Here is a 26619-nt window from a genome sequence, read left to right as displayed (position 1 = left end):
TGCTTCTTCATATCTACGGATTATTACTCTTGGGCTTGCCTGGTATTGAGATAGCTGGTACTCAATAACTGAAAGAGCTTCAGATGCTGGTGTGATTCTAAAGATGACTAATTTGTACTTGGTTTAATTCTCCCTGCAGTTTTGTAGGTTAGGTCACCACCTGAAAGTGAAAATTCTAAGATGCTGTATGACAATGATGATATTTTTTAGCAATAAAAATAACTAACATTTATTGAGCACATAGTATGTGCCAGTGTGTTAAGTTACCTTATTAACTGTTATAGTGACATATTAACTCATTTAATTCTTTAAACTTGTTGAGGTAGGTGCTAGTGGTATCACCCCTAATAATTCACATTTTAAGTCAAGCTGGATTCAGGCCAAAGGCCTAATGAATCAAAGTAAAACAATTAATTCTAGTCTAGGATCACCTATATCCTAACATATTTTACAACGTTTTTTGCCTTGCTAATCTTTTATTCCCATAAGGACTCAAATTCCTCTATAGAAAATTCCCATTTTTTTTCCCCTCCCATCAAAGAAACAATAGACTATCCTAGTCAGGACTTCCAGGTCATACTGATATATTTTTACTTGTATTCCATTCTTATTATAAGAAGGTCTAACTTAAATTTTGTTAGGTAAGTCCATAGAGAGACCAAACATAAGAAAATCAAGAACTATAGTCACAAAAACTAAATATATTTTGCCCCTATTCAAAGGCAAGTCAAAAGACCAAATGTATATGTATATGTATGAAACACCCTCTCAATATACATTAAATCTCATTAAAATGTAGTATATGCTTTCTATATGATGTACTGTTTCCATGGACTTGGCTCTCAAAACTCTCTTTAACTAAAAACACTCAAAGATTTCCAAGAAATGCAATGTCTGAAGTCCTGGAACTGTACTGTACTAAAATGCCTAGAATTATCCTGCAGCTTGAAAAGGCTTTTCCAATGGAAAAAAAAGAGATGCTAAAAAGACCCAGCTAGAACACAGCTATACGGACACAAACACCTGCGAAGAAAGGAAAATGCTGATTTGAGTTCCATGAAGAAGATGAAATGGGTATTGGCAGACACTTAATAGAAACTCCGCAATAGTGAATACAGTTTAGGGTATGGACCTATTGTGATGAGAGACAATGAATCTTTTCATGATTGAGAGTATAGTACAAACTGCCACCAAAAGAAGAAAGCAGGTGGACAATGAAATGAAGCAACATAATCATGACTCAAGTGAAAAATAACTGAATTTTTACATATTCCAATCTTTTTAAAATTACTATTAACGCTTTTAATTAGGATTGAGAAAGTTTCACTTGGGGTATTCTGGCGTTTTTGAGCCCCTTATTCTTCTTCACAGAGGAAGGCTGGATTTCTTTCCCTTTATTTCTTAAACTTCCTATACTGTATCTATCTGGCGCTGTTAATGGAGAAGTAACATTGGAAGCAGACAGACATTCTGAAATGTATTCCGGATTACACTGTACAGTCAGGTTATTACAACCATTACAACAAATGTGAGTTATTCAGGGACAATCTGGACCAGTTGAGGTTCTGAGAGCTCTAGAGGGACGTATGAAAAACAAGAGGGGTGGGTACAGATGTGGAATCCACACCCCATTTTCAGTATATAATCTGAGTCTAGAAAGAAACAGAATAATATTGGCATTTAGCTAGAACTTAAAAAAAATTTTTTTAAGTTAAATCTATATGCTCTGTTGATTTTGTGAACCATTTTATCCTTCTCAAAAAATAACGAGATTAGAATATAGCAGGATGGCTAATGTGGGAGTTTTTTAGTTTCAGTGTCAGATGAGGGAATGTGGTGACCTCCTTATAGCTTGTATGAATTAACAATTTTTTAAAGACATACTTCCCTGGCCCATGAAGTACTTGTTATGTGTTGTGTCAAAAGCAAGAAGCCCTGACATTAAGAAGTTAGGAAAACAGGATGAACAATAAGTGATACATAGTGGGCACCAGTGTTTGAAGTAGTGCTGATTCAACTTGGCATACAAAGGACATGTCCAGCATTACTATATATACTAAAACCAAAATGGCACATGGAGCTCCAGTACTGTATATATGGAATTATATCAGGAGCAAATAGCCAAATAAAATGTACTCCTGCTTCAATGACTCTCTCTCTTTAGACCAATTCTGTTTGCAGTCTTGGTGGAAAACTGCCATGGCTTTTTAGTTTCTTCAAATACAAAAATCTATAAGCCATGATTTAATCTATGTTGTACAATATCTAACATACAAAATTCAATACAAGATTTAACTTTAACAGGACACCATCTATATTCTTTAAAAGAGAAAAGAAAAACTGCTAAAATTTTATGGAAAGATACAGGCAACTTTATTAAACTCAAAGTCTTACTACCTAAGTTTGGGGAAAGGACGTTTCCTTTTAAGCTGAAAGTTACCATAGGTTCATACCTTGAAGCAGGAGGCTCTATAAAGGAGCTGGACAACATGCCCAATGCTAGTTTTAGAGGCTTGAGGAAACCGTGGCTCCAACCTTTGCACCACAAAGAGAACCAATACTTTTCTTGACAAAGCAGAACCATCTTCTAAGGCCAGGAGAACCAGCTTTAGAGCTTCCTCCTGCATTGCTAGGAAAAGTTGAGCAAAACCAAAATTTATCATGTACAGAGATAAGATAAAGCCATTTTTTAGAAGGGAAACATTTAATAATTTCTAAGGTACCACTTCATTAATGGGCAACACAACAACAACCAATATTCAGTTATACTATTGAACCATTTGGGGGTAATTTTTTATTACATTCCATATACTTTATTTAAGAAAGCAGATAAAAGATTAATACAGTTAGGGAAAACCTCTATCAAAATGAATAAACTTTTGGCAGTAAAAGTTTTAAGTATCCTGAAAAACTGACATGGAATTACCCAAGCCATGACTGTGGGATACCAAGTGGGATATTACTTGATAACAACAGAATATTGCAAAGAACTAGCCTTTGTACATCACAGTATAGTTCCTATACTATAAATACTTTTAGAATTACTAGTATAGTAAATATCAAACTTTAATTATATACCTGGTCCAAGGAACTGGCAGCCTCTAGCTCTGACTGCTGCCCAAAGATTGGAAGAGAGTTGCTGAGGATTCTGGTGCTGGAGAATGAGCTCTGTAACTGTTCGTTCACCTAAAGATCGAGCTGCCCTCATGGCACGAATCCTGCCTTCTTCTTCTACTAGTTGGCAGTGGACCAGAGTCACCAGCTTCCTCTGCATTGGGCGACTCAGAACACTCTGAGTAGTGCTATTCAGACCCACTCCTTTAAAACAGAAAATATAGTTATTTCTAGGTTTCCAATGTAATTTTACAGTCCAGAAAAACTTCCTCTGATGGGCTGATTGACTTATGGCTATGTGGAATAGTTCTGGGTTCTATCAGAATATTTCAAATAAACAATACAAATTACACAAGTGAAGCCTAGTTTGCATTTTAAAAGTATACAAAAGTTGTTATTGCATGCAAATGTAACACTCATGACATTAAATATATTATTCATTTTAATCATGGAGAAATAAAGAAAAAAAGGCCAGTCAATATTAATAATTAAAAACCCAAATCTTGACAAAGTGAGAGTGTGGCATGGACTTAATATATACTACCAAATGTAAAACAGATAGCTAGTGGGAAGCAGCCGCATAGCACAGGGAGATCAGCGCGGTGCTTTGTGACCAACTAGAGGGGTGGGATAGGAAGGGTGGGAGGGAGACGCAAGAGGGAGGAGATATGGGGATATATATATATGTGTATAGCTGATTCACTTTGTTATAAAGCAGAAACTAACACACAACTGTAAAGCAATTATACTCCAATAAAGATGTTAAAACAAAAAACAAAAAAAACACCCAAATCTTGAGGTCCTAACAGGTCTGGTATATTTCCTAGTGGTTAAGCTCACCTTCCTAATAAAAACAAGCCATAATGGCAAGATAGTAATGGCAACTTCCAATTTTATTGTACCCCCAACAGCATACCACACAAAACTGGATAGAAGGCTGACAATTTAGAGTTGTCAAATGATAGACAGCCCTTCTGAAACCACTAGTGTGTTTATACTTACTTTTGCAACTCATTCAAAAAACGTTTCCAATAAATAGTACATAAACTTTAAACTCACTACTTTATTTGATGTGGTTTGTAATATTATTTAGCACCAGTGGGTTTGGCTTACAATAAATAAATGAATTTCGTTAACATTCACTTACAGCTCACAGTTTTTATGGTAACAAAAGCATCTTTAATGAACACGTGCTCAGCATGGATAATTTCATCTGATTTACCTCTAGCACTGCTGAGTGGTTTCAGGTACAGTGCTAATTCTTCTACACACTTCTTGGCTTCCTCATAATGCTTTGTATCTTCAACCCCACTACACAAAGTAATGGGCTGCTGTTCAGGAACCTAGAGGTAAAAAAAAGGTGTGTTTGAGTGCTCACTAATTAATTATAATCAAATGTTTTATTGAGTATGTTTTATGCACTCCTAACACTGGTAACATCAAAACTCCCATTAAATTTACTGAATTCTTTCAAAAGATCTTTTATATATATACACACAAAATTACTGCATTTTTAAATTTTTGTTTTGTTTCTGTAACAGCTTTATTGAGATATAACTTGCATATCATGTAATTGACCCATTTAAGGTATATAATTCAATGACTTTAAATATATTCTCAGTTATACAACCATCACAATTTTAGAACATTTTCATAGCCCCACCAAAAGAACCCCAGAGTCACCCCTGCCATATTTCCTCCCAAACCCCTCCAGCCATAGGAAAAAACTAATCTATTTTCTGTCTCTACGGATTTGCCTATTTTGGACATTTCATATAAACAGAATCATATAATAACTTCCAAAGTAGCTGTACCATTTTGCATTCCCACCAGCAATAAATGAGAGTCTCTCTTGCTTCCCATCCTCACCAGTATTTCGTGCTGTCAATGTTTTGAATTTTAGCTATTCTAATTTATGTGTAGTGGTAGCTCACTGTTGCTGTTGTTTTCACAATTTTTAAAGATTATATTCTATTTATAGTTACTATAAAATGTTGGCTATATTCCCCTTGTTGTACAATATATCCTTGTAGCTTATTTATTTTATACATAGTAGTTTGTACCTCTGATTGTTGTTTTAATCTGCAATTCTTTAATGACAAACAATGCTGAGCAAGCTTTTATTTGCTCATTTGCCACCTGCATATCTTCTTTGGTGAAGTGTCCAGATCTTTGCCCATTTAAAAACCATGTTCTTTTAATAATTGAGTTGTAAGGGTTCTTAGATACAAGTTTCTTACAGATATATGATTTACAATTATTTTCTCCCATTCTGTCGGTTGTTCTCTCACTCTCTTGACAGTGTCTTTTGAAGCACTAAGTTTTTTGTTTTGTTTTGGCCGTACCACGTGGCTTGTGGGATCTTAGTTCCCCAACCAGAAACTGAACCCAGGCCCTCAGCAATGAAAGCGCGGAGTCCTAACCAATGGACTGCCAGGAAATTCCCTGAAACACTAAGTTTTAAATTTTGATTTAGTTTGATTTATCTTTTGTTCCTTGTGCTTCTGGTGTCATAGCTAAAAAAAATACTGCCTAGGGACTTCCCTGGTGGTTCAGTGGTTAAGACTCCATGCTCCCAATGTAGGGGTCCCGGGTTCAATCTCTGGACAGGGAACTAGATCCTACATGCATGCCACAACTAAGGAGCCCACATGCCACAACTAAGGAGCCTGTGTGCCGCAACAAAGGAGCCAGTGAGCTGCAATTAAGGAGCCCTTGATCTGCAACTAAAGAAACCCTCTTGCCGCAACTAAGACCTGGCACAACCAAATAAATAAATAAACAAAAAAACCACTGCCTACTCCAAGGTCACAAAGATTTATGCAAATATTTTGTTTTAAGAGTTCTGCAGTTTTAGCTCTTACTTTTAGCCTTTGATCTATTTTGATTTAATTTCTGTATATGGTGTGAGGTAGTGGTCCAAATTCAATCTTTTGCATTTGGATATCCAGTTTGCTCAGCGCCATTAGTTGGAAAGACTGTCCTTTCCCCATTGAATGGTTTCGGCAATCTTGTAAAAAGTCATTTGACCATATATATGGGTTTATTTCTGGACTCTCTATTCTATTCCATTGATCTAAATGCCAATCTTTACGCCAGCAGCACACTGTCTTGATCACTAGAGTTTTGCAGTTTCAAAATCAGGAAGTGTGATTCCTTCAAATTTGTTCTGCTTTTAAGACTGTTTTGGCTATTTAGGGTCCCCTGTGAGTCCATATAAATTTTAGGATGGGTTCTTCTATTTCTTCAAAAAACATCATTGGGATTTTGAAAAAGCTTACCTTGAATCTGTTGATTGCTTTGGGTAGTACTGTCATCTTAGTAATATTAAGTCTGTGAACAGGTGATGTCTTTCCATTTATTTATGTCTTCTTTAACTTCTTTAAGCAATGTTTTATTTTCAATGTACAAGTCTTTCACCTCCTTCGCTAAATTTATTCCTAAGTCTTTTATTCTTTTTGATGCTACTGTAAGTGAAATTATTTTCTTAATTTCCTTTTGGATTGTTCATTGTTAGTGTACAGAAATGAAACCGATTTTTGCATGTTAACTTTGTATCCTGCAACTTTGTTTAATTCATTTATTACTTCTAACAGTTTTTTTTGTTTTTGTTTTTGTTTTTTTTGCAGTACGCGGGCCTCTCACTGTTGTGGCCTCTCCCGTTGCGGAGCACAGGCTCCGGACGCGCAGGCTCAGCGGCCATGGCTCACGGGCCCAGCCGCTCCGCGGCATGTGGGATCTTCCCGGACCGGGGCACGAACCCGCGTCCCCTGCATCGGCAGGCGGACTCTCAACCACTGCGCCACCAGGGAAGCCCTACTTCTAACAGTTTTTTAATGGAGATCTGTGGGGTTAAAATAATGGCTATTATGGATTAAAATGTCCTATCCTCAAATTTCATAAACATTAGTTATTACAGTTAAGACATGACAAGGTCTTACTCATTTTGTAGAAAAAGAATTAGTTCATCCTTAGACAACTTTATGAGGAAAAGTAAGTCTTGGTTATTTGTTATTAAAATATTATATTACTAAAATTGTTATCCCCAATAAGTCTATTTTAAAAACATTTCCAAAATGTCATAATGGAATTTTCAAAACAAAAAGAGAAATGATTATGAAATGAAAACTTAAGTACAGGAAGAGAAGAAAAACAAATGCAATTTCCCTCTGACAAATATTAATATTTTGTAGTATTGGCGACATCATCAAGATAGATTTGTAAATAAAGTAAGTTTTCCTTTTTTTTTTGGCTGCACCATGTGCATGCAGGATCCTAGTTTCCCAACCAAGGACTGAACTACTCCCCCCGCAGTAGAAGCACAGAGTCCCAACCACGGGACCACCAGGGAAGTCCCAGTAAGTTTTCCTTTTGAATAAGCTGTTCTAAAACTGCTCTCTTTATCTCCTACATACATAATATCAACCTTCCCTACTTTTTATCAACTTATAGGAAGACTAATCTAGCAAATATTAGTGGTATTAATATAAATATTAATGTCCAAAGTTCCAGTATATTTATTTAGAAAATGATTTATGGTAAACATATGATACTTTAGACTCACACTATGCAAATTAACAGTGAGGGGTTGTTTAAGTGAATCATACCTAACTCTGAAAGGCCTACTTCCCTTGGCTTTGTGAAACCTTCTGAAGATACTATTGATCTCTACCTTGAGAATACTGACACAAAACTTTCAGAGTATTACCTTCAGAATTACTAGAGTAACTTTTATATTTAGATACTTAGAGGTATTTGCTTCCACTCTAGACAAATGGTTCCCAAAGGCTGTGTTCTATAGTTTTCGTCACTTTCTCGATCTTTCATTTCAGTTAGTGTCTACTAAGTAAAATAGTCTGAAGCAGCTTCACTTTTCCTATTAAGTAACATGCAATTATTTTGTGAATAATATTTTCTTCACTATTAAGAAGTTTTTGTGACTTACCTCTTAGGTTTCTCTAATGATCTGATAGCTAAGGCTGTTGAGAAAGTCTGACCACCAGACTGGACGAATGTTACTGTACAGTGACTGAGAAACACTGCACCACCATAACAAATCTCCTTAACGTACTGAGATAAAGGATCTGCACAGTACTGAACAAAATTTTATCTATTTAAATAAAAGACAGGAGGAGCTTCAAGATGGCAGAAGAGTAAGACGTGGAGATCACCTTCCTCCCACAAATACATTGGAAATACATCTACATGTGGAACAACTCCTACAGAACACTTACTGAACAATGGCAGAAGAATTCAGACCTCTCAAAAGGCAATAAACTCCCCACGTACCTGGGTAGGGCAAAAGAGAAAACAGAGACAAAAGAATAGGGACGGGACCTGCATCAGTGGGAGGTACCCGTGAAGGAGGAAAGGTTTCCACACACTAGGAAGGCCCTTCACGGGCAGAGACTGCGGGAGGCGGAGTGGGGAAGCTTCGGAGCCGCGGAGGAGAGCACAGCAACAGGAGTGCGGCGGGCAAAGTGGAGAGATTCCCGCACAGAGAATCAGTGCCAACCAGCACTCACCAGCCCAAGAGGCTTGTCTGCTCACCCGCGGGATGGGCGGGGGCTGGGAGCTGAGGCTCCGGCTTCGGAGGACGGATCCCAGGGAGAGAACTGGGGTTGGCTGCGTGAACACAGCCTGAAGGGGGCTAGGGCACCACAGCAAGCCGGGAGTGTGTCTGGGAAAAGGTCTGGAGCTGCTGAAGAGGCAAGAGACGTTTTCTTGCCTCTTTGTTTCCTGGTGCGCGAGGAGAGGGGATTAAGAGTGCTGCCTAAACGAGCTCCAGAGATGGGCACAAGCCACGGCTATCAGCGTGGACCCCAGAGATGAGCATGAGACGCTAAGCTTGTGTGCAAGCACAGGTCACTACCCACACCTCCCCACCCTGGAGCCTGTGCAGCAGGTCACTGCCAGGGACAACTTCCCCCGGAGAACACATGGTGCACCTCAGCATAGTGAAACATCACGCCAGCCTCTCACCCAGTCACCGCAGGCTCACCCAGCATTCCGTAACCCTGCCCCCCGCAGTGAGCCAGAGCCCCCTAATCAGCTGCTACTTTAACCCCATCCTGTCTGGGCGGGGATCAGATGCCCTCAGGCGACCTACACGCAGAGGTGGGGCCACATTCAAAGCTGAATCCCAGGAGCTGTGAGAACAAGAAGAGAAAGGGAAATCTCTCCCAGCAGCCTCAGGAGCAGCGGATTAAATCTCCACAATCAACTTGATGTACCCTGCATCTGTGGAATACCTGAATGAACAACGAATCATACCAACTTGAGGCGGTGGACTTTGGGAGCAACGATATATATATATATTTTTCCCTTTTTCTCTTTTTGTGACTGTGTATGTGTATGCTTCTGTGTGTGATTCTGTCTGTATAACTTTGCTTTTACCATTTGTCCTAGGGTTCTGTCTCTCCATTTATTTATTTTTTTTAAGATGTTCGGGGTAGGAGTTTATTAATTTATTTATTTTTGCTGTTTGGGTCTTCGTTTCTGTGCGAGGGCTTTCTCTAGTTGTGGCAAGCGGGGGCTACTCTTCATCGTGGTGCGCGGGCCTCTCACCATCGCGGCCTCTCTTTTTGCGTAGCACAGGCTCCAAACGCGCAGGCTTGGTAGTTGTGGCTCACGGGCCAAGTTGCTCCGCGGCATGTGGGATCCTCCCAGACCAGGGCTCGAACCCGTGTACCCTGCATTAGCAGGCAGATTCTCAACCACTGCGCCACCAGGGAAGCCCCATTTTTTTTTTTTTTAAGTATAATTTTTAGTGCTTGTTATCATTGGTGGATTTGTTTTGGGTTTGGTTGCTCTCTTTTTTTCTATTACTTAAAATTTTTTTTTTATTTTTAATAATTATTTTCTATTTTAATAACTTTATTTTCCTCCCTCTATCCCTCCCTTCCTCCTTCCCTCCCTCCCTTTCTTTCTCCCTTTTACTCTGAGCCATGTGGATGACAGGGTCTTGGTGCTCCGGCCGGGTGTCGGGCCTGTACCTCTGAGGTGGGAGAGCTGAGTTCAGGACATTGGTCCACCAGAGACCTCCCAGCTCCACGTAATATCAAATGGCAAAAATCTCCCAGAGATCTCCAACTCAACGCCAAGACCCAGCTCCACTCAATGACCAGCAAGCTACAGTGCTGAACACCCTATGCCAAACAACTAGCAAGACAGGAACACAACCCCACCCATCAGCAAAGAGGCTGCCTAAAATCATAATAAGGTCACAGACACCACAAAACACACCACCAGACGCAGACCTGACCACCAGAAAGACAAAATCCAGCCTCATCCACCAGAACACAGGCACTAGTCCCCTCCACCAGGAAGCCTACACAACCCACTGAACGAATCATAGCCACTGGGGGTAGACACCAAAAACAACGGGAACTACAAACCTGGGGCCTGCGAAAAAGAGACCCCAAACACAGTAAGTGAAGCAAAAGGAGAAGACAGAGAAACACACAGCAGATGAAGGAGCAAGGTAAAAACCGACCAGACCAAACAAATGAAGAGGAAATAGGCAGTCTACCTGAAAAAGAATTCAGAGTAATGACAGTAAAGATGATCCAAAATCTTGGAAATAGAATGGAGAAAATACAAGAAACATTTAACAAGAACCTAGAAGAACTAAGGAGCAAACAAACAATGATGAACACCACAATAAATGAAATTAAAAATTCTCTGGAAGGAATCAATAGAATAACTGAGGCAGAAGAACAGATAACTAACTTGGAAGAGAAAATAGTGGAAATAACTACTGCAGAACAGAATAAAGAAAAAAGAATGAAAATGATTGAGAACAGTCTCAGAGACATCTGGGACAACATTAAAGGCACCAACATTCGAATTCTAGGGGTCCCAGAAGGAGAAGAGAAAAAGAAAAGGACTGAAAAAATATTTGAAGAGATTACAGTTGAAAACTTCCGTAATATGGGAAAGGAAATAGTTAATCAAGTCCAGGAGGTGCAGAGAGTCCCATAAAGGATAAATCCAAGGAGAGACAGGCCAAGACACACATTAATCAAACTACCAAAAATTAAATACAAAGAAAAAATATTAAAAGCAGGAAGGGAAAAACAACAAATAACATACAATGGAATCCCAATAAAGTTAGCTAATACTTCAGCAGAAACTCTGCAAGCCAGAGGGACTAGAAGGACATATTTAAAGTGATGAAAGGGAAAAACCTACAACCAAGATTACTCTACCCAGCAAGATCCTCGTTCAGATTCGACGGAGAAATTAAAACCTTTACAGACAAGCAAAAGCTAAGAGAGTTCAGCACCACGAAACCAGCTTTAAAACAAATGCTAAAGGAACTTCTCTAGGCAGGAAACACAAGAAAAGGAAAAGATCCACGAAAACAAACCCAAAACAATTAAGAAAATGGTAATAGGAACACACATATTGATAATTACCTTCAATGTAAATGGATTAAATGCTCCAACCAAAAGACATAGACTGGCTGAATGGATACATTAAGAAAATGGTAATAGGAACACACATATTGATAATTACCTTCAATGTAAATGGATTAAATGCTCCAACCAAAAGACATAGACTGGCTGAATGGATACAAAAACAAGACCCATATATATGTGTCTACAAGAGACCCATTTCAGACCTAGGGACACATACAGACTGAAAGTGAGGGGACGGAAAAAGATATTCCATGCAAATGGAAATCAAAAGAAAGCTGGGGCTTCCCTGGTGGCGCAGTGGTTGAGAGTCCGCCTGCAGATGCAGGGGACATGGGTTCATGCCCCGGTTCAGGAAGATCCCACATGCCGCGGAGCGGCTGGGCCCGTGAGCCATGGCCACTGAGCCTGTGCATCCGGAGCCTGTGCTCTGCAACGCGAGAGGCCACAACAGTGAGAGGCCCACGTACCACAAAAAACAAACCAAAAAAAGCTGGAGTAGCAATTCTCATATCAGACAAAATAGACTTTAAAACAAAGACTATTACAAGAGACAAAGAAGAACACTACATAATGATCAAGGGATCGATCCAAGAAGAAGATAGAACAACTGTATATATATATGCACCCAACATAGGAGCACCTCAATACATAAGGCAAATACTAACAGCCATAAATGGGGAAATCAACAGTAACACAATCATAGGAGGGGACTTTACCACTCTTGTTTCACTGATGGACACATCATCCAAAATGAAAATAAATAAGGAAACACAAGTTTTAAATGAGACATTAAACAAGATGGACTTAATTGATATTTATAGGACATTCCATCCAAAAACAACAGAATACACTTTCTTCTCAAGCGCTCATGGAACATTCTCCAGGATAGATCATATCTTGGGTCACAAACCAAGTCTTGGTAAATTTAACAAAACTGAAATCGTATCAAGTATCTTTTCTGACCACAACGCTATGAGACTAGATATTACAGGAAAAAAATCTGTAAAAAAATACAAACACATGGAGGCTAAACAGTACACTACCTAATAACCAAGAGATCACTGAAGAAATCAAAGAGGAAACAAAAAAATACCTAGAAACAAATGACAATGAAAGCATAACGACCCAAAACCTGTGAGAGGCAGCAAAAGCAGCTCTAAGAGGGAAGTTTATAGCAATACAATCCTGCCTTAAGAAACAAGAAACATCTCAAATAAACAACCTAACCTTACACCTAAAGCAATTAGAGAAAGAAGAACAAAAAAACCCCAGTTAGCAAAAGGAAAGAAATCATAAAGATCAGATCAGCAATAAATGAAAAAGGAATGAAAGAAACAAGAGCAAACATCAATAAAACTAAAAGCTAGTCCTCTGAGAAGATAAACAAAATTGATAAACCATTAGCCAGACTTACCAAGAAAAAAATGGAGAACACTCAAATCAATAGAATTAGAAATGAAAAAGGAGAAGTAACAACTGACACTGAAGAAATACAAAGGATCATGAGAGATTACTACAAGCAACTATATGTCAATAAAATGGATAACCTGGAAGAAATGGACAAATTGTTAGAAAAGCATAACCTCCTGAGACTGAACCAGGAAGAAATAGAAAATATAAACAGACCAATCACAAGCACTGGAATTGAAACTGTGATTAAAAATCTTCCAACAAACAAAAGCCCAGGACCAGATGGCTTTTTAGGTGAGTTATATCAAACATTTAGAGACGAGCTAACACCTATCCTTCTCAAACTCTTCCAAAGTATAGCAGAGGGAGGAACACTCCCAAACTCATTCTAAGAGGCCACCATCACTCTGATACCAAAACAAGACAAATATGTCACAAAGAAAGAAAACTACAGGCCAATATCACTGATGAACATAGATGCAAAAATCCTCAACAAAATAGTAGTAAGCAGAATCCAACAGCACATTAAAAGGATCACACACCATGATCAAGTGGGGTTTATCCCAGGAATGCAAGGATTCTTCAATATATGCAAATCAATCAATGTGATACACCATATTAACAAACTGAAGAATAAGAACCATATGACCATCTCAATAGATGCAGAAAAAGCTACTGACAAAATTCAACACCCATTTATGAAAAAACCCTCCAGAAAGTAGGCATAGAGGGAACTTACCTAAACATAATAAAGTCCATATATGACAAACCCACAGCCAACATCGTCCTCAATGGTGAAAATCTGAAACCATTTCCACTAAGATCAGGAACAAGACAAGGTTGCCCACTCTCACGACTATTAATCAACATAGTTTTGGAAGTTTTAGCCACAGCAATCAGAGAAGAAAAGGAAATGAAAGGAATCCAAATCGGAAAAGAAGAAGTAAAGCTGTCACTGTGTGCAGATAACATGATACTATACATAGAGAATCCTAAAGATGCCACCAGGAAACTACTAGAGGTAATCAATGAATTCGGTAAAGTAGCAGGATACAAAATTAATGCACAGAAATCTCTTGCATTCCTATACACTAATGATGAAAAATCTGAAAGTGAAATTAAGGAAACTCCCATTTACCACTGCAACAAAAAGAATAAAATACCTAGGAATAAACCTACCTAGGGAGACAAAAGACCTGTATGCAGAAAACTATAAGACACTGATGAAAGAAATTAAAGATGATACCAATAGATGGAGAGATATTCCATGTTCTTGGATTGGAAGAATCAATATTGTGAAAATGACTATACTACCCAAAGCAATCTACAGATTCAATGCAATTCCTATCAAACTACTACTGGCATTTTTCACGGAACTAGAACAAAAAATTTCACAATTTGTATGGAAAAACAAAAGACCCTGAATAGCCAAAGCAATATTGAGAACAAAAAACGGAGCTGGAGGAATCAGGCTCCCTGCCTTCAGACAATACTACAAAGCTACAGTAATCAAGACAGTATGGTACTGGCATAAAAACAAATACAGATCAGTGGAACAGGACAGAAAGCCCAGAGATAAACCCATGCACATATGTTCACCTTCTTTTTGATAAAGGAGAAAAGAATATACAATGGAGAAAAGACTGTCTCTTCAATAAGTGGTGCCGGGAAAACTGGACAGCTACATGTGAAAGAATGAACACTCCCTAACACCATATACAAAAACAAACTCAAAATGGATTAAAGACCTAAATGTAAGGCCAGACACTATAAAACTCTTAGAGGAAAACAAAGGCAGAACACTTTATAACATAAATCACAGCAAGATCCTTTTTGACCCACCTCCTAGAAAAATGGAAATAAAAACAAAAATAAACAAATGGGACCTAATGAAACTTCAAAGCTTTTGCACAGCAAAGGAAACCATAAACAAGACGAAAAAACAACCCTCAGAATGGGAGAAGATATTTGCAAATGAAGCAACTGACAAAGGATTAATCTCCAAAACTTACAAGCAGCTCAGGAAGCTCAACATCAAAAAGTCAAACAACCCAATCCAAAAATGGGCAGAAGACCTAAACAGACATTTCTCCAAAGAAGATATACAGATTGCCAACAAACACATGAAAGAATGCTCAACATCATTAATCATTAGAGAAATGCAAATCAAAACTACCATTGAGATATCATCTCACACCAGTCAGAATGGCCATGATCAAAATATCTACAAACAGTAAAGGCTGGAGAGGGTGTGGAGAAAAGGGAACCCTCTTGCACTGTTGGTGGGAATGTAAATTGATACAGCCACTACAGAGAACAGTATGGAAGTTCCTTAAAAAACTAAAAATAGAACTACCATACGACCTAGCAATTCCACTACTGGGCATATACCCTGAGAAAACCATAATTCAAAAAGATACATGTACCACAATGTTCATTGCAGCGTTATTTACAATAGCCAGGACATGGAACCAACCTAAGTGTCCTTCGAAAGATGAATGGATAAAGAAGATGTGGCACATATATATAATGGAATATTACTCAGCCATAAAAAGAAACGAAACTGAGTTATTTGTAGTGAGGTGGATGGACCTAGAGTCTGTCATACACAGTGAAGTAAGTCCGAAAGAGAAAAACAAATACCATATGCACATATATATGGAATGTAAGAAAATTTGTTTAAAAACATTGTCAGGAAGAACCTAGGGGCAGGACAGGAATAAAGACGGAGACCTACTACAGAATGAACTTGAGGGGGGACAGGGAAGGGTAAGCTGGGACGAAGTGAGAGAGTGGCATGGACATATATACACTACCATATGTAAAACCAATAGCTAGCGGGAAGCAGCTGCATAGCACAGGGAGATCAGCTCAGTGCTTTGTGACCACCTGGGGGGGCGGATAGGGAGGATGGGAGGGAGGGAGATGCAAGAGGGAAGAGATATGTTGATATATGTATATGTATAGCTGATTCACTTTGTTATAAAGCAGAAACTAACACACCACTGTAAAGCAATTATACTCCAATAAAGATGTTAAAAAAAAAAACAAAAACAGAATGCAATATTACCAGATCTTAACAAGTTTCCCTCGGGAGGAAAAAACACACATACAGAAATTTAAAAGGATAACAAATTACTCAACTTACCTGAGCACCCACTAGCTGCAGCAATGCTGAGTTTACTGGGAGGAGTTCAATGTCTGTATTGATAGTGGTCTGGTCAAACGGGCAAGCCTTGCGGTGGAGTTTGTTCAGGCACATCTTGCAGACAGTATGGCCACAACCCAAACTGATGGGCTTTCGAATTGTTTCGTCGAAAGTCTGAGTGCAAATTGGGCAGGAGAGGAAATCCGTCCACTGTGGAGCTTGTACAGGCATTGTTTCTGGAGTTACAATTCACTCACACACACAAAATCTAAAGCAAAGATTCCACTGGAATCAAAATCTTTGAAAAAAGTTTATCTTTTCTTTTTTTTAAATATCTTCTGTAAATACAGTCAGCACATAGTGTGAAATATTACCTGAAAAACAAAGAAAAAAAAAATGAGCATCTTCCTTTTCAATTAAACTGTACATTCTCACCTTACTACCTATAAGATTTTATACCACATTTATATCAACATAGTCCACCTCTTTGCATTTTTACAAAGTGAGAGCCATAATAAAACATCTAGTCTTATTCCCTTATTTTAGAGATGGGGAGTAGACCCCAAAAAGAGGAGATAACTTGCTGAGGGTGACAAGTTAGTAATAAAGTTAGATCCAAGATGTAAGTCTCTCAAGTTTATCTAAGTCTATGATTGTTTTATATTTTAAAATTAGCCTTTTTAAGATAGCTAATAATATTCTGATCTGAACATGTTAATATGTTCAGCTGTGAAAATTTATCAAGCTTTACACTTAGGCGTATGCATTTCGGTGTATGTTACACCCTAATAAAGAGTCTTAAAAAAATTGGCCTAAAATAAAATCTACCTTAATACTTTATCATCAAATTTAGTGTGGGTTAATGAGATAAAAAGAAACCGTGGGGTTCTTTTTAAGGTTTATTTATTTTATTTATTTGCAGTACGTGGGCCTCTCACTGTTGTAGCCTCTCCGGTCGCGGAGCACAGGCTCCAGACGCGCAGGTTCAACAGCCATGGCTCACGGGCCCGGCCGCTCAGCATGTGGGATCTTCCCGGACCGGGGCACGAACCCGCGTCCCCTGCATCGGCAGGCAGACACTCAACCACTGTGCCACCAGGGAAGCCCTAAGGTTTATTTTTAAGAGTTTTATTTACTGGTAAAGATCTTTTAAGCCTCTGTTACAGCTTATACTTGTTGCTACAGTATGTTGTTTTAGAACACAGTGAAAAGTATTTACTTCAAAAGACTTTCTAAATTCCCAAATTTAAGAATGATAGGTCAATACAGTTAACCAGAACACATATACAGTCAAATTTCACTGTCTACCCTCTCCTTTTGGTAGGGGATAAAAACCAAATCACAAAACTTATCACCTGCATCTAACAGAAATTTTCTTTACATACAAAACCTAATCTGAAGTTTCTAGCACACATCTTAAACAATACCTGCAGTACTTACTCTAACTGTAGCTTCTAAAAATGAGAACTGGTGTACAGAATAAAGTAACATAGTGTTACAAGTTCTTAACGATTTGATTATGCTCAGCAGAGACTGCTTACAAAGATGGAAACAAAAATGTCACTTAAGCTGTAATTATTAGAAAAGTAAATTATCTACACATTTTACTCTTCGAGCATTACATTTAATTAATGTTTTATTGAAGTAACTCAACCTTAAATGCAAGCCCATTATTGAGAGAACAATTTCTATTAGGTATGCTAAAAATTTTATCCATTCATTCAACAAATATTTACTAAGCACTACTACTACTGTGTGCCAGACTCTGAATTGTTAGGGAAATAGTGAAACAGCATACTCATAGTATCTGCCTTCTGAGTAACCTCAGCTTTGTCTGGGTTTCTGCGAAGTGTGCTACCAGATAAATGGACAGTGGAAAAAAAATTTAAGAACCTAAACAGTTACCAAGTTAATTTCACATTTAGGATCTAAAATTAAAGTTATCTGAGTATATGTCCAAATCGCCCTTGCAATAATAAAAAAGTGAATAAAGAAATTGCCCACATTTTGATTTCTATAATGTTTTAATTATAAATAATTTAAATAAAATGCATCTGCAAACAGAATGAGTAGCTACAAGTATGTTTATATCAAATTATTACTTAATGAGACTATCATCCAGAGTGCTAAAAAAGAAAATACAGTATCTAATCACTCAACTGTACAGTCAAATGCTACAATTACAATTGTACATGGGGTTGCAGAATGTTCCAAAATAAAGGAAAAAAAGTGTTTGAAAGACAATATTCAGAACGAGGACTGGATATTAGTCAGAAATGTTTGCTGAAGTTGATTAAGTTGATAAAGTGTCATCCATACGAACTTTTCTATAGATTAGCATGGCAGTTTAAAATAATGCTTACAGGGGGCGTCCCTGGTGGCGCAGTGGTGGAGAGTCCGCCTGCCGATGCGGGGGACACGGGTTCATGCCCCGGTCCGGGAGGCTCCCACATGCCGCGGAGCGGCTGGGCCCATGAGCCATGGACGCTGAGCCTGCGCATCGGGAGCCTGAGCGTCCGGAGCCCGTGCTCCGCAAGGAGAGAGGCCACAGCAGCGAGAGGCCCGCGTACCGTAAAGGAAAAAAAAAAAAAAAAGCCTACAAAGAATCTGATCTTAAGTTAACCTTTACTTGAGTTGAGTTAATGGTTCTTTCCTTTTTACCAGTATGGCCTTGTAGAGCACTTAAAATTTGTTAATTAATCATAAAACAAAGTTAAAACACAGCACTTTATTTCCTTAAACACTATAAAATTACAGAAACCCCAAAGAGCAGAAAATATAAACGTTTTATTGCACAATCATTATAATTTTTACTATTTATACAGCTCACTGCTTTACATAGAACAAAATTATAAAAGGTAGGTAACTACTGTTATCCCATTTTACAGATACAGTCGACCCCTGAACAACATGGGTTTTAATAGCAAGGGTCCACTTATGCACGAATTTTTTTTTCAATAGTAAATACTACAGTACTACATGATCTGCAGTCGGCTGAATCCTTGGATGTGGAAGTGCAGATGAGGAGGAACCGCATATACGGAGAACCGATTATAAATTATACACAGATTTTCAACTGAGCGGAGGGCCAGCACCCCTAACCCCCGTGTTCAACTGTCAACTCCATGAGAAATGGACGTTTAGTGAGGCTGAATAAGCTAAAAAGAAATAGAGATGCAATATTAACCCAGACAGTCTCGCTCAAAACCCGAACGCTTAACCATATCGCCACCCACAGATTAAAGGTTAAAAAAGGAAGAATTACTTGCAGGTTCATTCAAAATCCAATGTCACAAAAATGAAATTTTAAAAAATTTTAAATTTTTTTGAAAGTTAAAAAGGAAAAGAACAGTGTCACAAAGCTGCTAATAGCTATTTTTTAAAAAATATTTATTTATTTATTTGGCTGTGTTGGATCTTAGTTGCAGCACACGGGATCTTCGCTGTGGCATGCAGGATCTTTCATTGTCGTACACGGGCTACAGAGTGTGCAAGCTCAGTAGTTGTGGCACGTGGGCTCCTCAGATGTGGTATGTGGGTTTAACTGCCCCGCAGCATGTGGGATCTTAGTTCCCGACCAGGGATTGAACCTGCATCTCTTGCATTCTAAGGTGGATTCTTAACCACTGGACCATCAAGGAAGTCCCCTAATAGCTATTTATTGACTTCACAGTAATTTCGTTCTTCTGGCAGACAACCCTGTTGACAAATCTAATGATTAGGTCATTGTTCTAATCTTACTTGTCTTCTCAACAAGATATGAAACATGACTATTCCCTCCTTCTTGAAAGTGTCGATGAACCACACTCCCCTCATCCTTGCCAACTCACTGGCTTATTGTTTTTGATCTCTTAAACTCCTAAATGCTGAAGTGAGTTATCAGGGTTCTATCTTGAGTTTCCTTTTCTCATCATTCTCCAGTTAAAAATCTTGAAATGGCTTCCTATTACACTGAGAATAAAATTTGGATATTATATTCTGGTTTACAAAGCCGTAAATGATAAGACCTGTAATTCTCTCTCCAACTTCAGTTTCTAACACTTGTCTCCATCACTCCACTATCCTTCAGCTACTCACGTGAAACTTGTTCCTATCTTAGGATATTAGTACTAGCTAGTCTCTCTGTCTAATCTTTGAATTCAAGGCCATTCTTTATCATTCAGATGTCACCAAAAATTTCAACTCCTCAGAACTCCCTGACCACTTAAAACACTAAAATAATCTCTTAAGTCACTCTCTAGTCCATCACTGTACTTAAATTCTCTACAAAATAGTTCTACCATCTATAAATTATACTTTCTTATATTTTTATTTGTTTACTCAATGTCTGTCTTATATTAGAATGTAGACTTCATGAGGACAGAGACCTAATCTGCCTTGTTCACTATGAAAGCTATAGCTTGTTTCTCACTACAATTTAGGCACAGTAAAAATTTTGCATTTCATTTCAAAGAGTTCAGAGACCTGTGAAAATCTATTCATAGATCTCTTGGGTATTTAAAGACTCCAGGTTAAGAAAGTCTAACCTACATTAGTGTTTCATGAATCTTAGAATTACAGCAAGTATTTGGAGATTTACTACATATCCAGCACAATAGAATACAGAAAACAGGCAGAAAATATGGTCAACATCAGTTTTACAGACTTAAAATACCTCACTGCTCTCCCACGTGATTTCAGATCAGTGCTGTTATAACAAATTTTCCAAATTATTCTGTCATAACAAGAACTATTTAAAACAGAATCCTAAATCATTGATAAAAGATACCTTAGAGAACATCTAGTTCTAGCCTAATTTTTCAAGATGAGGTAACTAACATTTATTTTTATCTCTATCAGTAGTAAGTGTTATTAAGCTTTTTCAAACACCTCTTTTCATTTAATCTTTAAAACCCAAAGAAGTTGGAATCATTTTCCTTCTTCTCACAGAGAAATAAAATAACATTCAGAGAATTTGTCCACGGTCATACAGGTAGTAAGTGGCAAAGTCAAAACACATCAACTTCAGTCCAGTACTTGACATTCAAGTCTATGCACTTTCCACTATACCAACTTGACATGGAGGATACCAAAGACAAGTAAAAGAGCTTCACTCAAAGTCATACAGCTTAATAATGGCAGAGCCAGGATCAGAAAGTTTCCTGAATCCTACTTTTAGTATCCCCTGCTCCCCCACTGGATTACGTTGAACATAAAGCCATCACTGAATATCTGAAAGATTAAAAAATATCATTGCATATTAAAACTACAGTTAACAATATCTGGCACAGATTAAGGTATCCATCAACCTTGGAAATGCTACATAAAGCTGTTTATATACAACATGCTCATTCTTCTAGGAATAAGATCCATGACTTATCAGATTCTTAAAGATGTGTTTTGTTTGGAGAGGGAGGGGAAGGGAAGATAAGAATCACTGATCCAGGCATATTGAAATAAAATAACTGTTGAAAACTTAAGAATATAGAAAAAATAAAAGCAATAATTTATAAGAACATATATTTTCTCTGTATTTACACCACAATCTCATCAGACTCTTAAAAAAAGGTTAAGTAATATATGATCACGTGGGTCAAAAATAATTTTAATAATTACAGTGAAATATCTCCCTCCCAGGGCTGTCTCCCACCTCTCTAGTCCTCATTCCCACCCCACCTCCACAGATAAGCCATTATACTTTCCTTTTAGTTTCTTTATCCAAATTGGTTGATTTACAAATATATATTAAGTGGCAAAAAAGGATTTTAATGCTACTATTTACAACTCTTCTTTTTCTTCATTAAACCAGTTTTTCTGAGAAATTATACCCAGAAATCTTTTTTCCATTCCCAGTAAAAATTAAACATTAGCTACTTGCAAAAAAAATTTTATTGGTCTTTATTACATGCCCAGTATTGGAGATAAAAAATAGTTAGCAAATCATTCCAAGTCTGCATGGGGCTAACATTATTTCCTTCATTAGCTACACAAACAATAATGATGCAACTAAATAGCATGACTGCAAGTTATGGTAAATGATATGCAGGTAAGGGACAGGGAGATATAAGCACATTTAACTGAGATAATCTAACCAAATGGGGGTGAGGTTGTGGGTAGGGTATTGCTTCCCTGCAGAAGTGATATTTATGTTAAGATTTGAAGACAAAGGCTGAATAAAAGTTATGGAAAGAATAATACGTAATATGTGTATGTAGATTTTAGGTAAAGGAAAAGCATAACCACAGGTTCTGAGACTAGACAGAATATAATACAATTGGGGAGCTTGAAAAAAACCAAAGCAACAGGGAAGCCAGAAACAAAACAAAACAAAACAAAACAAAATAAAATAAACAGAGAGCAAAAGAGAAAGATATGAGATGAGACTAAAGAATTAGAAGGAACCAAAAACTACAGGATCTTTTAACTCATAGTTTGGTATTTGGTCATAATGTGAAGAGTAATGTGAAGGCACTGAAGAGGCAGGAGGTGACCCACTTTACTGTTTCTAATACAGGGTATGCCTATACTATGAAAACATATGGAATAATTAAAAAGAGAATTAGTTAAGCATGTAGAAACGTTAAGTAAAAGCAAAACTTTAAGACCAATAAATACGATGTCATTTGTGTTAGGGAAAAAAATCCTATGTATTAGTCTTGGTATTAATGAATATAAATGGATGAAGAAAAAGGTCTGGAAAGATACCTAACAAACTTAACAGCAGTTACACAGTTGGGCAACTTACAAAATGTATATAATCACGAATTACTTATATAAGTGCAAAAAATTTGAAAGAATGAAAATAAGAGAAGAGCACATTTAGAACACAATTTAGGCTCTAAGATAAATTACTTTAAGGCTATTCAAAATATTTTTCCTTATAAAATTGACCTTTTACAAATTTGGACAGCCAAATCATCAAAACTTATTTCTTTTTAAAATTAATTAAAAACGCTTTAATAACTTTTCTAGAATTTATGTTTCAAAGAACTAGTATAATTTATTACTTTTATGTATCATTTCCATCTGTATTAACCTAGTAAAATGTAGTATAGAGTTCTAACCTCTTAAATTTTCCAGTAAAATAGTTAGAGATATATAACAAACTTGATAGAGTTAACATTCAGAATCAGCACCCATATCGTCACTAAAAATATAAGCATTCGTCTAACCATAAAGATAGGTTTGAGAGACTAAGGGGAAAATAGTATTTTAAAAGTTTGATTTCGCCTAGGAAAGTTGATGGTTAAGAACAGTAAGTCGCTCTTTGATGATTCTATTTCAATCATCAAAGTCATAAACCAAAGATTTTTTAAAGACTACAAAGTGTCATCAATTGTAGTTATTAGGTCTAAGAAGAATTTCCACTTCCTCATTCTTTAAACATCTTTCTCCAAAGTCATCTTTCCAAACATTCTCCAAGCTTCTCAAAGACAGTTGTTCAACCACAAAACATATCTAAACCACACAGGACATATGGCTTTGTGGATGTAATAAACAGGACATATGGCTTTGTGGATGTAATAAACAAACATTCTTTCAGTCAAGAGTAAACATATGAGATAAAATTACTAAATACCAACATTCAGATTCTTTAAACTTCTTCAGAGCAAGGTTTTGTCAAAAAAAAAAAATTCTATTAATTAATGCACATGTGCTCAACATCTGCAGATAAATAGTTATGTGTTAGGGGTCAGTCCAAATCTAGCTCATTAGGAATAATGCTACTGGAACCTTCCTAATCATAAACAGAGCATGAATGATGAATCCTCTTTATGTCTTAAAAAATCCAAGACTGACTCTGCTGTTCAGTGTTCAGAGCAATGGTTAACTTTCCCATTAGTTTACCATAAGGTCTACTCTCCTATGTAAATGACAACAATTAGTGATCTTACTGTTCATAATTCATAATAGATAATTCAGAATACACACAAATTAAATAGCAATCAGTCCAACCTTGAAGAAAGCCCAAATTAAAAAAATATAACTTCCCCCCAAAAATATACATTTTTACACCAGTAGGTGGGTGCATAGACAGCATTTAAAAGGTTGTTTTATTTGCCTTCTTCATGTCATTGATAGGAGCTACAATACAGAATCTGACATTTGACATTTTACTACGTCATCCCAACTTCTAAGTTCTGATTAAAACTCAAAAGAAAAATCTCTATACTTTTATGTTAATAAAATTAATCAATATGATCATTAGACTTTTTTCAGAGCTTATTTCTTTTTTACAAAGAAATAAGATCTTATCAGAGTAAGAAAATTATTTCCATGAACAGTAAACAATAAGACCAGTGACTCATTCCACCAGCTAAGTGACTAGTTTGCAGACATCAAACTCTAAGTCTCGTAGCTGCCTTGTAGTTACTCAATTCAAATCCATGCCTCTGCAAAATAACAAACAACTACATGTTGTGAGCCTTAAGGTTTAAGCATGATTAAACCAATTCCCAAAGAGCTACTACAGACAAAATTATGATGACACGATGCATAACAGAGCTTGGGTTTCTGAAAGTAAATCATGTGTCAGGCCTTATGCTAGGTGTTTTCAGGTGCTTCTCTCATTTAAATGTCTACCACAAATCTAAACCACAATACAAATCACCACCAGTAACCAGTTATTTGTTAAGCACCAACTAGGTGTCAGCACTTTCAGTGCTCTATATACTGTATCTAATTAAGTAAATGTTCACCACAATACTGTAATGTAATTATTATCTCCATTTTAAAGATAAAGAATCCAAAATTCAGAGAATTACCCAAAGACATAAAGCTAGTAAGTGGCAGGACTATGATTCAAACTCAGTCCAGCCTAACTCACAAGCTGGTACTTTTAAATTCTGTAATCTGTGCCACTTACCGGTGAAAGTTAATACTCATTAAGGCAAGGGAGCTTTTAGGGGTGATGGAAATGTTCTAAAATTGAATTGTGTTGATGGTTGCACAATTCTGCAAATTTTCTAAGAATCACTGAACTGTGCACTTAAAATAAGTAAATTTTACAGTATGTAAATTATACTTTAATAAAACTGTTAAATAGTCATTAAACGCTTTTTATAAACTCTTAGTTTTCAAATTTTTAATGTAATTTTTGCGGTGCGCGGGCCTCTCACCGTTGCGGCCCCTCCCGCTGCGGAGCACAGGCTCTGGACGCGCAGGCTCAGCGGCCATGGCTCACAGGCCCAGACACTCCGCAGCACGCGGTATCCTCCTTGGACCGGGGCGCAAACCCGCGTCCCCTGCATCGGCAGGCAGACTCTCAACCACTGTGCCACCAGGGAAGCCCTAATGTAATAATTTAAAAATATAAAGACACCTTTCAGATTGTTCTATGAGCACAGCAATAACCCTACTAAATAAATTATACTTGCTTTGAAGATTTCATTTAAATGTTACAAACTGACATTTTAAAAATTGTTAAAAAGTTATTACTTACCATCTCCTCTATTAAGGTTCATTTTATGTGTCTCTGATTTAGAGGAAGAAATATGAAAATTGAAATTCATCAAGTATCTACTCTGGCTTAGTCACTCCTCTGAGGCATTTTTATACCAATTTTATACCCGTTTTGAGCTTCAGCAGCATTAAATAACTTGCCCAAAGCCAATAAATTTTTGAGCTGAAACTAAAACTCAGTTCTTATGTGAATTTAAAGTGTAAGTTGCCCTGAGTAAGATATTACATCAAACAAACAAAACCTTATTGTCTCTACGAAGAAAATCTTGGATCTCCTTTGATCCCATCCTACCCCATGAGATGCGTTTAACTATTATTTTTGGCCTTAACTTAATTTGCCATTTCTCTGGGACACTTCCATAGCAACCAACAAGCAGGGAAACATCAGAGAAGAGAAAAATATTAACTATCTTGAAAAATAAAGCTAAAAGCAGAAAATAAAAACAAAAAGAATAAAAATAAATGAAGGCTTATTATAACACTACTCAGTGTTATAATTCTCAGCAGAGTATTAATTAATTTACAGATGAAACAGTGTGTGATTTTTGGAGGTTCAAGGTTTTTCCAGCAATAATACCCTGTGAAGACCCAATTTTGATTGTAAAAATACTTCTTCCTAAAATAAACGGATTGAATTGTAACCCTATATTGTACACATCATCCTAGATACAAATAACTTAATACACTAATGTCAGTACAAATATTGACAAATACCTGGGACAAGTATAAAGAGAAGGGCTTCTGATTTAGAGGAGGAAACACCTGGAAAATAGAACTTGATAAAGAAGGGTTGAGAAAGCTACAAAGGGCTAATTTAGGTGGCTTACTTTCCTAGTGTTCAGAAAGACAAAAAGAAACACGTCTACCTCCAACCTAATGCCAAATTTAGAAGAAGAAACAGTAAGGAAGAATAAAGCCATTCACAGAGAAAATGCCTGATCTGAAGTTGAAACACTGCAAGTGAAGGACAGTTTCTAACTTTGTGTACATAGTTTGAAGCTCCAGGTTTCTCTTCTACATAGCAAAGTTCCACACTGTGTGTAAAATGTACTCCACTGAATAGGACATCAGAGTTATTAAAGA

At 37.2% G+C, this 26619-nt stretch overlaps 1 protein-coding gene across 1 annotated transcript in view; it reads right to left on the bottom strand.

Annotated features, from left to right (window-relative positions):
- RC3H1 (ring finger and CCCH-type domains 1) overlaps positions 1–26619 on the bottom strand; it is an 89671-nt gene that overhangs the window by 41362 nt on the left and 21690 nt on the right. Inside the window, exons 2-5 of the mRNA XM_060142178.1 lie at positions 16096–16469; positions 4337–4457; positions 3079–3318; positions 2454–2629 (exon numbers count right to left, since the gene is read on the bottom strand). Coding sequence (XP_059998161.1) covers positions 2454–2629; positions 3079–3318; positions 4337–4457; positions 16096–16326 — 768 coding nt within the window. The 5' untranslated portion in view covers positions 16327–16469. The remainder of the gene's footprint in view (positions 1–2453; positions 2630–3078; positions 3319–4336; positions 4458–16095; positions 16470–26619) is intronic.

The sequence above is a fragment of the Lagenorhynchus albirostris genome, chromosome 2 (assembly GCF_949774975.1).
Source record: "Lagenorhynchus albirostris chromosome 2, mLagAlb1.1, whole genome shotgun sequence".
Taxonomy (NCBI): domain Eukaryota; kingdom Metazoa; phylum Chordata; class Mammalia; order Artiodactyla; family Delphinidae; genus Lagenorhynchus; species Lagenorhynchus albirostris.
Note: the sequence above shows the minus strand (reverse complement) of the source record. Positions and strands in the feature narration are given on the sequence as shown.